Here is a 13,263-nt window from a genome sequence, read left to right on the forward strand (position 1 = left end):
TATTTTGAGACAGGATCTCACTTTGTTGCCCAGGCTAGAGTGCAGTGGAACAATCATAGCCCATTGCAGCCTCGACCTCCCAGGCTCAAGGGATCCTCCTGCCTCAGTCCCCTGAGTAGCTGGGACTACAGGCACATGCCAACATACCTGGCTAATTAAAAATTTTTTTTTTCTGAAGATGGGGTCTCGCTATGTTGCCCAGGCTGGTCTCGAACTCCTGGGCTCAAGCAATCCTCCTGCCTTGGCCTCCCAAGTGCTAGAATTACAAACATGAGCCACTGTGCCCCGACTTGTACATGATTATGTTGGAAGAGCTAAACGAGACAATTGGTTTGATATGGACCAAATAGAAGCCCAGAGAGGGCAGGCATGTCACCAAGGTCACACAGCAGAAACCCCTGCCCTGGCCACACCACTTACCTGGGCTCGCTGCAGCTTCTCAGCAGCCTCTGCTTGTGCCCTCTCCCCGTCACCAGCCCGGCCCTGCATCTCCTGCAGCTGTGACTCCAGGCGGCGCCTCCGCTGCTCACCCTCCTGACGTACAGTCTGCAGACTGCTCAGTTCTGTCCGCAGCTCGGACACCTCGGCCTCCAGGGCCAGCCGGGTCTTCTCCCATGCACCTTTGCCCTGGTGTGGGAAGGAGATGAGCAAAGATCTATGAGGCCTTTCCTGGACCAGGCCAGGCACACCCCCCTCTCAGGGCCTTCGCACTGGCTGTTCCCTCTGCCTGGAACACACTTCTCCCAGTGAACAAATAGCTCATCGCTCACTCCCTCTTTTTTTTTTTTTTTTTTTTGAGACAGTGCTTCACTCTCGTTGCCCAAGCTAGAGTGCAATGGCGTGATCTCTGCTCACTGCAACCTCTGCCTCCCAGGTTTAAGCGATTCTCCTGTCTCAGCCTCCCAAGTAGCTGGGATTACAGGTGCCCACCACCACACCCAGCTAATTTTTTGTGTTTTTAGTAGAGATGGCGTTTCGCCATGTTGGCCAGGCTGGTCTTGAACTCCTGACCTCCCAAACTGCTGGGATTACAGCCGTGAGCCACCATGCCTGGCCCATTTTTTGTTTGTTTTTTTGAGATGGAGTCTTGCTCTCTCACCCAGGCTGGAGTGCAATGGTGCAATCTCGGCTCACTGCAACCTCTGATTCTTGGGTTCAAGTGATTCTCCTGCCTCAGCCTCTCAAGTAGCTGGGACTACAGGCATGTGCGCCACCATGCCCAGCTAAATTTTGTGTTTTTAGTAGAGATGGGGTTTCACCATGTTGCCCAGGCTGGTCTCGAACTCCTGGCCTCAAGTGATCTGCCTGCCTCAGCCTCCCAAAGTTACACGTATGAGCCACCGTGCCTGGCCACTCCCTCAGTTTTTTATCCTGATGTCACCTTCTCACAGAATACCTCCACAGCCTCTCTACTTAAAAACTCACCCGCCTTAGAATTCTGATCCCCTTTCCCTGTTCATTACGGCCCCATAGCACTTATCACCCAATATAAACAAGGTGTTTATATTGTTTACTCTCTGCCTCTCTCCCTAAAAGGAAAGCTCCACAAGGGAAGGCAGTGCTGGTTGTTGGGTTAACGGCTGGTTCCCCAGCAATGCTCCTGGAATATAGTCCACACCCCATTAATGCTTACCGAATGAAAGATGCACATGAATGCGTGAGGAAAGGGGCCCAGGGAGACGAGCAGGCCTAGAACCAGCCAGCGGTAACTCCTCCAACCCCGTGTCCTGCCCTGCCCTCCCCGTGGCCCCTCTGCCCTGTCCCCCTGCCCCAACCCACCCTCCGGGCCTGCTCCAGCTGCTCCGCCAGCTCCCCCAGGGCCTGGCCGTGGCGCTGCCTCAGCTCCTGCACTGCTGCCTCGTGGATGCGGGTCTCCTCCTCCAGGGTCTTCTTCAGCTCCGTGACCTCCTGTTCCCTCTTGGACCTTTATTGGGGGAAGGGAGAGGGGAAGGGAATTTCAGAGCAGAGGAAGGCAGGGGCTTTGGGGGAGCTGGTTGTTTCTCCTTTTCATGTTTCCTTAAAAAATGAGGGCCTCATGTTATGCTCCCCAGGAGATCTGGGTGGTGACGCTGTGGAAGGAGTGTGGCTTTAAGGGTGAACTCCTATTCACCTTTCAAAACCCTTTTCCAAAAGGCCCTTCCTCAGCAAAGTCTTCCTGGATCTCCCATAGACTTGGTTTAGGGGTCTTCACTTATCACTCACAATGCCCCGTGTTACTCCACTAAAGCACCCCTTGTTCTGGGTTGAGATTGTCTTTGCCTCAATCTGCCTCCCCTGAGACTGGAAGTTCCCAAGGTTAACACCTGGGTCCGACCCATCTCTGTCCCCAGCTTGACCCAGGCCAGACCTAGAGCTGGTGGTTCATGAACAACTGTACGATAAGTAAGCCTCTGTGTAGACAGAGACTTTGCACCTAAGTCCTTCCCTCAGCCCTGTACGTGCACAGGCTGTGACAGCGGCCTGCCACCGGGCCTCACCGGAGCTCCAGCTGTGCATTGGTGGAGTCCAGCGTGTCCTCCAGCTCGCCCCGCAGCGCCTCCAGCTCCTCGCCCAGGTCCCGGCGCTGCTTCTCCGCCTTGGTCCTGGCCACGCGCTCAGCCTCCAGGTCCTCCTGGGCCTCGGCCAGGGCTGCTTGAGCCTCCCGCAGGGATTTCAGCAGCTGGGCCCGGGCCCCACCCTCGTCTTCTGCCCTGGGGGTGACAAGAACCATGGAGTTGGTACAGGGGCACGCAAGGGTGAGGCAATGATTTCTGGGGACAGAAAGGCTGGATGTGGGCTTTGGAGGTGGCCAGTCCCAGGTTCGAATCCTCTCTCTGCCACTGGGCACTTGGCTCCAGTACTAATTTAATTTTTTTGAGAAAGGGTCTCGCTCTGTTGCCCATGCTGGAGTGCAGCGGTGCAGTCACGGCTCACTGCAGCCTCAAATTCCTGGGCTCAAGTGGTCCTCCTACCACAGCATCCCATGTAGCGGAGACCACAGGTGTGGTCCACTATGCCTGGCTACTTTTTTTTTTCCCCAGAGAGACGGGGTCTCACTATGTTGCCCAGGGCTGGTCTCGAACTCCTGGCCTCAAGCCATCCTCCTACCTCGCCTTACAAAGTGCTGGGATTGCAGGAGTGAGCCACTTCGCCCAGCCTGACTCATTTCGAACCTCAGTTTTCTTAGCTGTGAAGTGGGAATGACAGCAACAGTAATCGTAGGAGACACTTAGTAATTTCCTGCCTCATGCCAGTGCTTTACTTGTGTCACCCCATTTAACGTTTCTGCCAAATGAGGAAACTGAGGTCCAGCGCGGAGAAAGCATTTGCCGAGGTTACCCGGTCCGTGAGTGGCTGGGTTGGCCCAGAGTCCCTCCTTATAGCTCTCACAGGAATGTGGCTTCCTGTCCCTTCACGCAGTGTCATTGCAAAGAGAAGCTGGATCTGGGGACAGCACCAACTGGGACCTGGGGGTTAATGGCTCAGGGAGCCACACAGGCCTGGCTTAGTATCCTCTCCTGGCCCCCTGCTCCAGCAAGTGACTTAAGACGGGCAGGGTCCTGGTTTGTGGGAGGACATGACGATGAACACTCCCCTTTACCAGGGTTGCTGGGGAGATGGCGATAAAAATAACTAAAGCACAAAAGGCCACATGTTGTACGAAATATCTAGAATAGGCAAATTCTATTTAGACAGAAAGTGGATCAGAGGCTGCCAGGCTGGGGAGAAGGAGGGATAGGGAGTGGCTGCTTTCTTTCTTTCTTTTTTTTTTTTTTGACAGAGAGGGTCTCGTTCTGTCACCTAGACCAGAGTGCAGTGGCACAATCATAGCTCACTGCAGCCTCGACTTCCCAGGTTCAAATGATCCTCCCACCTCAGCCCTCTAAGTAGCTGGGACTACAGGCACGTGCCACCATGCTTGGCTAATTGTTTTAAGTTTTTTGTAAAGACAGGGTCTCATTATATTGCCCAGGCTGGTCTTGAATTCCTGGGCTCAGGCGACCCTCCTGCCTCCTCTCAGAGTGCTGGATTATGGCGTGAGTCACTGTGCCTGGCTGTGATTGCTTAATACATACAGGGTTTCCTTTTGGGGGTGATAAAAAAGTTCTGGAGGCCGGCACAGTGGCTCATGCCTGTAATCCCAGCACTTTGGGAGGCCGAGGTGGGTGGATCACCCGAGGTCAGGAGTTCGAGACCAGCCTGGCCAACATAGTGAAACCCTGTCTCTGCTAAAAATACAAAAATTAGCTGGGTGTGGTGGTGGGCACCTGTAGTCCCAGCCACTCGGGAGGCTGAGGCAGGAGAATTGCTTGAACCCAGGAGGCAGAGGATGCAGTGAGGCAAGATCACGCCACTGCACTCCAGCCTGGGCGACAGGGCAAGACTCCAGCTCAATAAAAGAGAAAATGTTCTAGAACTAGATAGAGGTGATGGTTACACAGCATTGTGAATAGGCAAAATCTACTGAACTGTACATTTAAAAAATGGTTACTTTTATGTGAATTTCACCTCAGTAAAAAAGAAAAAAATTAACAAGAGTAATAAAAGTAGTAATAGAGACATGCGGCATTTATTGAGGGCTCAGCATATGCCAAGCGTCTGCGGAGCACTTTCTTCTTTAACCCTCGCACTAATCTTAGGAGTAGCGTCTACAATTATCCTATTTTATAGATGAAAAAACTGAGGCTAGAGAGGTGATGTGACTTGTGTGAGGTCACATGACTAGAAAGGGGAGAAGCCAGGATTCCAACCCAGAAGTCAGACTCAAAGATGTGTGTTCACAGCTGGGTGCAGTGCCTCACGCCTATAATCCCAACCTCAGCAAATGGATCACCTGAGGTTGGGAGTTCGAGACCAGCCTGGGCAACATGGTGAAACCCCGTCTCTACTAAAAATATGAAAATTAGCTTGTTGGCAGGCGCCTGTAATCCCAGCTACTTGGGAGGCTGAAGTACAAGAATCGCTTGAACCTGGGAGGCAGAGGTTGCAGTGAGCCAAAATCACACCATTGCACTCCAGCCTGGGAAACAGGGCAAGACTCCATTTCAAAACAAAACAAAAAAAAGATGTGTTCTTAACCACACACACACACACACACACACACACACACACACACACACCATGTTCCATCAACTCTAAGATGCACAGTTTTTCACATTTTAACATCTCCGAAATGGAGCTGTACTTGTAATCAAGGGGGTCTTAGATTGCATGAAGCACAGTGCATAAAAAGCATTTGAAATACTAAGCACCACATTTGGCATAGAGTGGGAGCTCAATTATTGTGAACGAGTGTAAATATAATTATTATGATTCCTAACATAGGCCACTTGTCAAATCTCAGCTGATTCTGGGCTGTTTGGTGTGGGGAGGCCAAGCAGTCAAGAGGAAGAAATAGCTCTTTTTTTTTTTTTTTTTTTTTTTTTTTGAGACGTAGTCTTGCTCTGTTGCCCAGACTAGAGTGCAGTGGTATGACCTCGGCTCACTGCAACCTCTGCCTCCGGGGTTCAAGCAATTCTCGTGCTTAAGCCTCCTGAGTAGCTGGGATTACAGGTGCCTGCCACCACACCCAGCTAACTTTTGTATTTTTAGTAGAGACAGGGTTTTGCCATGTTAGCCAGGCTGGTCTCCAACTCCTGACCTCAAGTGATCCACCCGCCTTGGCCTCCCAAAGTACTGGGATTACAGGCGTGAGCCATCGTACTTGGCCTAGAAATAGCATTTTCTTGTTCCCATTGTGCACTGTTATGCAAGTTACCAGACACATAGAGTCTTGTTTCACTTTTCCCTTAACCTAGTGGGCCTGGAACTCTTGCTATCTTCATTTGACAGAAGGGGACACTGAGGCTCGGAGGGGATGTGGCCTGTCTGTGGCTGGTGAGTGGCTCCACTGGGGTTTGTACCCAGGAGTTTCTGACTTGGGCACCCCACGCTGGCCGGCCGTGCACCCGTGCTGCTTACCCCACCAAGCCCACCCCACCCTGCACCTGGCCAGGGCAGCCTGCAGCTCCTCCTCCTTGCGGCCCAGCTGGGCCCGCAGCTCCTCTGCCCGCTGTTGCTGCTCCACCATCTGCTCCTGCAGCTCCGAGCTCTCCCCATCCAGCCTCCGCTTCAGCTTCTCCAGCTCCTGGCGACCCTTCTCCTCCTTCCGCAGGCGGTCTGGAGGCAGGGGTGGGGGCCGTGCATGAGGACTCCAGGCCTGCACACTTAGCCGCTCTCACAGAGACCACAGGCCCCCAGCCACATATAAGGCTAAGCTCAGCACCTCCCTTAACACCTTCTCCTCCTCCCACCTTCCCCATCTATCTCAGGGACTCTTCCCACAATGTTGTCCTAGATGCACTGTCCTCTCCTCCTCATCCCCACCGACAGCCCATGCCTCCACCCTCTGACTCTCTCTGCCCTGTGTCTATAGCCCTGCCTCCTCCCTGTGCCCCTTCCCTTCTGTTTCTGATTCTAAGTCAACAGGAAGGGACAGGGAGACAAAAACATGTCTGAAATAGACAGACAGTGGGACAGTCAGATGGGAAGAAAGGAGGACAACCCAAGACACCAAGGAGAGAAAGAGAGTTGGATTTAGAGATGCATTAAGAACTCAAGAGCTGGGAGGACACTCAATCCGCCCTGAGCCTTCCTTCCTAACCCATTTAGCAGACACAGCCACTGAGGCCCTGTAGCACATGGGGCTTGCCTGAGGTCCCCCATCAGAGCACACACAGACCCCCAGGAGCTCACCCTCCATGTCTGTGATTGTGGCCTCATATTTGAGCCGTAGCTTATTGAGGCTCTTGACCTTCTCCTCCTCCTCAGCTGCCTGGGATGAGAACTCGGCCAGGCGATCTTCCAGCAGCTTCCGCTCCTGAGGGGTGGAGTGGGATGGGGGGCAGTCAGGAGGAGCTGGGCCAGGAGCAGCCCCTACCTGATCTGCAGCTTCTGGTGTTGCTCTCATCTGTGTTTCTGCTCCTCTTCACCCTTCTCTGACCTTCCTCCCCCTACACCTCCCTCTTCTTCCCATTCCCTGGGGTCTGTAGACCCATCCCACCCCCACCGGTGCACACCTGAGAACTGCAGTGTGGTAACCCCCATGGCTTGAAGTTCACCATTCATTAACCCACCAATGCACCCCATCCCCACTTTCCCAGCTGCCCTCAGGCCCCCAACCTTGCTCAGCTTGGAATTCTGATCTTCCAGGAGCAGCAGGTCCTCTTCAAATTTCTTCATTTTTGCCTCTGTCGTTACCTTCTCCAGCTGCAGCTTCTGCCGCGCCCCCTCCTCAGCCTCAAGGTGGGCCTCTAGCTCCTGGGGTGGAGAGGCAGGAGGAGTGAGGATGCTGGGCCAATAGATGGAGTGTGATGGGGAAGAATGGGAGTGGGGATGGCCGGCCCATGGATCCCCGGGGCTTGTGGTTCAGAGATGTCCATGCCCTGGGTGAGGCTGGGAAGGATCAAACCCTTATTGGCTTTCCCATTTCATTCATTAGCTCAACAAGCATTTATTGAGTGCCTAGTGTATGCCAGGCACGGTTCTAGGCACTGAGGATGGGTAAAAGTGCCTGTCCTTCTGCAGTGAGAGATGACTGCACCACTGCACTGAAGTCTGGGTAACAGAGCGAGATCTTGCCTCTGAAAAAAAAAAAAAGGAATACCTATCCTTGTGGAAATCACATTCTTGTGTGGGAGTTAGGGGTACAGATTATAAACTACAAACACAGTAAATAGGCCAGGCGCGGCGGCTCACGCCTGTAATCCCAGGACTCTGGGAGGCCGAGGAGGGCGGATCACGAGGTCAGGGGATCACGAGGTCAGGAGATCAAGACCATCCTGGCTAACACAGTGAAACCCCATCTCTACTAAAAATACAAAAAATTAGCCAGGTGCGGTGGCGGGCACCTGTAGCCCCAGCTACTCGGGAGGCTGAGGCAGGAGAATGGCGTGAACCTGGAAGGCAGAGTTTGCCATGAGCCAAGATCACGCCACTGCACTCCAGCCTGGGCGACAGAGCGAGATTCCGTCTCAAAAAATAATAATAAATAATAAATAATACTAAAAAATAAAATAAAATAAACATAGTAAATAAACAAATTATAGAAATGGGTACTGGCAATAAGACAGTCATCAGGCACATTGGAAATTGAGACTCAATTTTATTTTTTGAATCTATTTTATTTTATTCTGTTTAAAATTTTTTTTTTTTTTTTTTGAGACGGAGTTTTGCTCTTGTCGCCCAGGCTGGAGTGCAATGGTGCGATCTTGGCTCACTGCAATCTCCGCCTCCCGGGGTTCAAGTGACTGTCCTGCCTCATCTTCACAAGTAGCTGGGATTACAGGCACCTGCTACCACACCTGGCTAATTTTTTGTATTTTTAGTAGAGATGGGGTTTCACCATATTGGCCAGACTGATCTTGAACTCCTGACTTCAGGTGATCTACCCACCTCGGCCTCCCAAAGTGCTGGGATTACAGGAGTGAGCCAACGCGCCCAGCCTATTTTATCGTTTGAGACAAGGTCTCACTCTGTCACCCAGGCTGGAGTACAGTGGTGCCATCACAGCTCACTGCAGCCTTGACCTCCTGGGCTCAGGTGATCCTCCCCGCTCAGGCCTCCTGGGTAGCTGTGACGACACTACAGGTGTGTGACATCATGCTTGGCTAATTTTTGTGTTTTTGTTTTTGTAGAGAAAGGGTTTCACCTCATTGCCTAGGCTGGTCTTGAACCCCCGGGCTTAAGAGATCCTCACAAAGTGCTGGGATTACAGATTGAGCCACTGCACCCAGCCAAGACTCAATTTTATGTGCTGCCTTGACATTTGGTAAAAGTAGGAGGGGCCTCAAATGGCCTAAACAAGTCCTCCTACTCCCTCTGCTCCCACAGATAAGGTCCCCCGGCCTTATCTGGGGACCCTCCTTATCCTGGGGACCAGACACAGTGCCTGCTTATCCCTGAGAAGCACAGTCCGGCTCCCTGCCAGCCCATGGAATTACTGAAACAAACCAAACACATTTTTCCATGGCACCCAGGGGTCACCTCCCCCTGTTGCTGCGACAAAGCCTGTTTCCCACAGCCCCTGCTTGTTCACTCTGCTCTTGAGGGCAACAGCCATGTGGCCGTCTGTGGTGTGGTGTTGGCCCCCCTCAGGCTGCGAATATTCAATATTCAAGAAACTGCTGTCAATCAATCTCACCTGTCTGGCGTCCAGTGCTGTATGCTCAGCCATCCCCATAAACCTAGGGTAGGGTCCCTCCCTCACCAAAGGGGTCAAGAGAAGTTGATTAAAACACTACTGGGCTGGGCATGGTGGCTCATGCCTGTAATCCCAGCACTTTGGAAGGCTGAGGTGGGTGGATCACCTGAGGTCAGGAGTTCGAGACCAGCCTAGCCAACATACTGAAACCCTGTCTCTACTAAAAATACAAAAATTAGCTGGGTGTGGTGGCGTGCGCCTGTAATCCCAGATACTGCTGTAGAGGCTGAGGCAGGAGAATTGCTTGAGCCGGGAGATGGAGGTTGCAGTGAGCTGAGATGGCGCCACCGCACTCCAGCCTGGGCGACGGAGCGAGACTCGGTCTCAAAAAAACAAAAAACAGAAAAGCACTGCTGAGCTCTTGAAATGTGGCTGATGGGGACTGATGAGCTGAATTCTCTGTCTTATTTAATTTTATTTATTTTAAATTTAAAATGAGACACCCAATTACTGAAAAGCTTTTAAGCATGTTTGGAACAACTTGGCCATGTGAATCTAGTTTTTATAAACTGCAGAAATTATGAAATAGAAATACAGATCAAGTATTTCCAATGAAAATTTAGCATCTGAATTGAGATGTGCTGTAGTGTAAAATACACACTAGATTTTGAAGGGGAACCATGAGGGCAGCCTGCCGGTGAATGAAGCCAGGAGATGGAGAGAGGCGGAGTACTGAGGACATTGCCTGAATGCCTGGATCCAGCCATGCCTGAAGCTGAGGATATCACTTGGATGCCTGGATCCAGCCATGCCTGAAGCTGAGGACAACACTCGGGTGCCTGGATCCAGCCATGCCTGAAGCTGAGGATATCACTTGGATGCCTGGATCCAGCCATGCCTGAAGCTGAGGACATCACTTGGGTGCCTGGATCCAGCCATGCCTGAAGCTGAGGATATCACTTGGATGCCTGGATCCAGCCATGTCTGAAGCTGAGGACATCACTTGGGTGCCTGGATCCAGCCATGCCTGAAGCTGAGGATATCACTTGGATGCCTGGATCCTGCCATGCCTGAAGCTGAGAACATCACTTGGGTGCCTGGATCCAGCCATGCCTTAAGCTGAGGATATCACTTGGGTGCCTGGATCCAGCCATGCCTGAAGCTGAGGATATCACTTGGATGCCTGGATCCAGCCATGCCTGAAGCTGAGAAAATCACTCAGACACCTGGATCCAGCCAGGCCTGAAGCTGAACATATCACTTGGACGCCTGAACCCACCCATACATGAGGCTCACATATTTTAAGGTCTCCCGTGATCTGAATCAAAAATGTATTCTTTTTGCAAATTCACTTAGAACTGAGTTTTCTACAAATTCATGGCCCAAAGACACACGGTTTGTAGAAGCAAAGGTGGATGGTGTAGAGAGAGGGGTCTGGAGGGTGGCCTGGTGGGCATGCAGGGGGCCAGACCTGTATGTGCTGCTGCAGCCTCTTCTTCTCGGTTTGCATTTGACGGCTGCACTCCTCCTCCTCGCCTACGCGAGCCTCCAGCTCTGACACCACCAGCTCCAGCTCCTGCTTGCGGGCTGCCAGCCTCCCCCGCGTCTCCTCGGCCTCTGCACACAGTTCTGCCTCTGCTCGCAATTGCTCTGCCAGGCGGGCACGCTCCTCTTCCAGCTGGGGAGTGTGTGGGAGGTTAGTGGTCAGCGGGCAGTGCTCCAAGGGCAACCTGCACTGGGTGCCTGCTGCCTTGTAACTTGCTTTGGCCTTTAAGTCCTCCAGGGCAGGACTGAGGGGCAGGAGGACACAGTGTCCCCACCTCCCCCCCTTCAGGTCCCCATCTCAGGATGAGCCCACATCCCCTTAATCACTAAGTCAGAATCCTGGGGATGTCCTTCTCCCTCACCTCTCACAGCCATCAGTCTGCACTCCTGCTCTCCTCCGGCCCCTCCTCTCTGTCCCTACAGCCCCAGCAGGCTCAGGTCTTGCCTTCTCTCACCTGTCTCTCTCCAGCCTCCTCCCCAGCCTCCCAGCCTCCAGCCTTTCCCCTTCCAGTCCATCCTTCAAATAACCCCCAAGGGGTCTTTCTACTACCTCACATTTCATTTAATACATTTCATACCTAGAAATGTAACCACAGGAAATAATGCAGAAAAGGCAAACAGAAAAATGCTCAAGAAGGGGTTTGTTCTAGCATTATTATTATTATTATTATTATTATTATTGAGACAGAGTGTCACTCTATCGGCCAGGCTGGAGTGCGGTGGTGCCATCTCGGCTGACTGCAACCTCCACCTCCCAGAGTAGCTGGGATTACAGGCGTGCGCCACCACGCCCGGCTAATTTTTGCATTTTTAGTAGAGACGCGGTTTCACCATGTTGGCCAGAGTGGTCTTGAACTCCTGACCTCAGGTGATCTGCCCGCGTCAGCCTCCCAAATGTTCTAGCATTATTTTAAGATAGCCAAAATACTGGAAACAGTTATAAGTTCGCCACCTGCATACCATAGCCCGGCCACAGCTGAGGCCCCTGCCCCCAGATCCTACAGTCCAGCTGCATTCTGGCTCTGCAGGACTCTCCCACCCCACCCCTACCCGGCCCATACCCTGGCTACACCCCCAGGGCCCTACTCCCTGTACCTCACGACTCAACCAAACTAAACAGCCCCAATCCCGGCCCAGCCTCAGTACACCTTAGCTTTGCTCCCATCCTCCCGACAGCCCTGCCTTCCGGCTCAGCCGGAAGCCCCGCCCCTCACACCTGGCTCCACCCATGCGACACAGCCCCACCCCGAAGACACGCCCCCACGCCCTGCCCCCGCCCCCTCACCTGTGCCACTCGGCCCTGGAGCTCTCGAACTTCGCGGGCGCTCTGCTGCTGTAGCTCCTGCACTTTCTGCAGCTCCTGGGCCCGTGCCTGCAGCACCTCATCCTGCCGCGTCACCTGCAGCAGTGGCTTCACCTAGGTGGAGGTGAAAGGGGGTGGAATGGCTGACTTCAGGGGCCAAGACCTCACACTCTTAGTGGGGTCTGAGTTTCTGGGTTCAAATCCCTTCTCCTCCACCTATTAGCTGTGTGTCCCCGCCTTGGCAACAGCCCCTGGTCACAGGCCTAGAACACTGACAGGTACAGGCAAGCACCACTAAATACACTATTGATCTATCTAATCTCTCTGGCTAAAGGATCCCTCCGCATCCAAGAGACACTGTGTACTGTGGCTGCTGCTATTCTTTGGAACAGTCCTTCCTGCCTGCCTGCCTGCCTGCCTGCCTGCCTTCCTTCCTTCCTTCCTTCCTGCCTTCCTTCCCTCCCTCCCTCCCTCCCTCCTTCCTTCCTTCCTTCTTTCCTTCCCTTCTCTTCCTTCTTCCACCCTCCCTCCCTTCCTTCCTTCCTTTCAACAGAGTCTCGCTCTGTTGCCCAGGCTGGAGTGCAGTGGTGGGATCTCGGCTCACTGCAACCTCTGCCTCCCAGGTTCAAGCGATTCTCCTGCCTCAGCCTCCCGAGTAGCTGGGATTACAGGCGTCTGCACCACATCCGGCTAATTTTTGTGTTTTCAGTAGAGAGGGTTTTGCTATGTTGGCCAGGCTGGTCTCGAACTCCCGGCCTCAAGTAATCCCCCCGCCTCAGCCTCCCAAAGTGTTGGGATATAGGCATGAGCCACCGTGCCTGGCCAAGGGCCAGTGTTTTTTAAGCCTGTTAGTCCAAGGTTGTTAGTGAGAGATGAGCTTTACATGGCATGACTCAGGCTGCAGTGACAGGTACACACAGAACTGAAACAAAAATTTCACAAAACCTCGTCGCCCTTGCTAAGTGAGATCTGCTCTGATAATTTCTCTTCAATCATATTCTACTCTGTTCTACACAAGTCTACTTGATTCTTTTCCTCTCCACCCAATTCTGTATCCCTTCTATTCTCTTCTTTTCTGCCCCGACTTCTAGCATCTTTCACAGCTATCATTCACATTTCTCAACTGATGCCAATCAAATCCTACTTGACCCCAGCCCGCAACAACTAAGGTAGGCAAACTTTTTCTTCAAGGGCCAGCCAGGAAATATTTGAGATTTTACAGGCCACCCTGGCTGTTTTTTATTTATTATTAATT

At 52.6% G+C, this 13,263-nt stretch overlaps 1 protein-coding gene across 7 annotated transcripts in view; it reads right to left on the reverse strand.

Annotated features, from left to right (window-relative positions):
• MYH14 (myosin heavy chain 14) overlaps positions 1-13,263 on the reverse strand; it is a 101,659-nt gene that overhangs the window by 29,609 nt on the left and 58,787 nt on the right. For all 7 annotated transcript variants that reach the window (XM_055237053.1, XM_055237051.1, XM_055237048.1 and 4 more), the window contains 8 exons: positions 11,991-12,122; positions 10,632-10,838; positions 7,141-7,278; positions 6,715-6,838; positions 5,967-6,138; positions 2,478-2,690; positions 1,780-1,924; positions 421-627 (listed from right to left, as the gene is read on the reverse strand). In XM_055237053.1, coding sequence (XP_055093028.1) covers positions 421-627; positions 1,780-1,924; positions 2,478-2,690; positions 5,967-6,138; positions 6,715-6,838; positions 7,141-7,278; positions 10,632-10,838; positions 11,991-12,122 — 1,338 coding nt within the window. The remainder of the gene's footprint in view (positions 1-420; positions 628-1,779; positions 1,925-2,477; positions 2,691-5,966; positions 6,139-6,714; positions 6,839-7,140; positions 7,279-10,631; positions 10,839-11,990; positions 12,123-13,263) is intronic.

This window comes from Symphalangus syndactylus, chromosome 13, assembly GCF_028878055.3.
Source record: "Symphalangus syndactylus isolate Jambi chromosome 13, NHGRI_mSymSyn1-v2.1_pri, whole genome shotgun sequence".
In the NCBI taxonomy this organism is placed as follows: Eukaryota; Metazoa; Chordata; class Mammalia; order Primates; family Hylobatidae; genus Symphalangus; species Symphalangus syndactylus.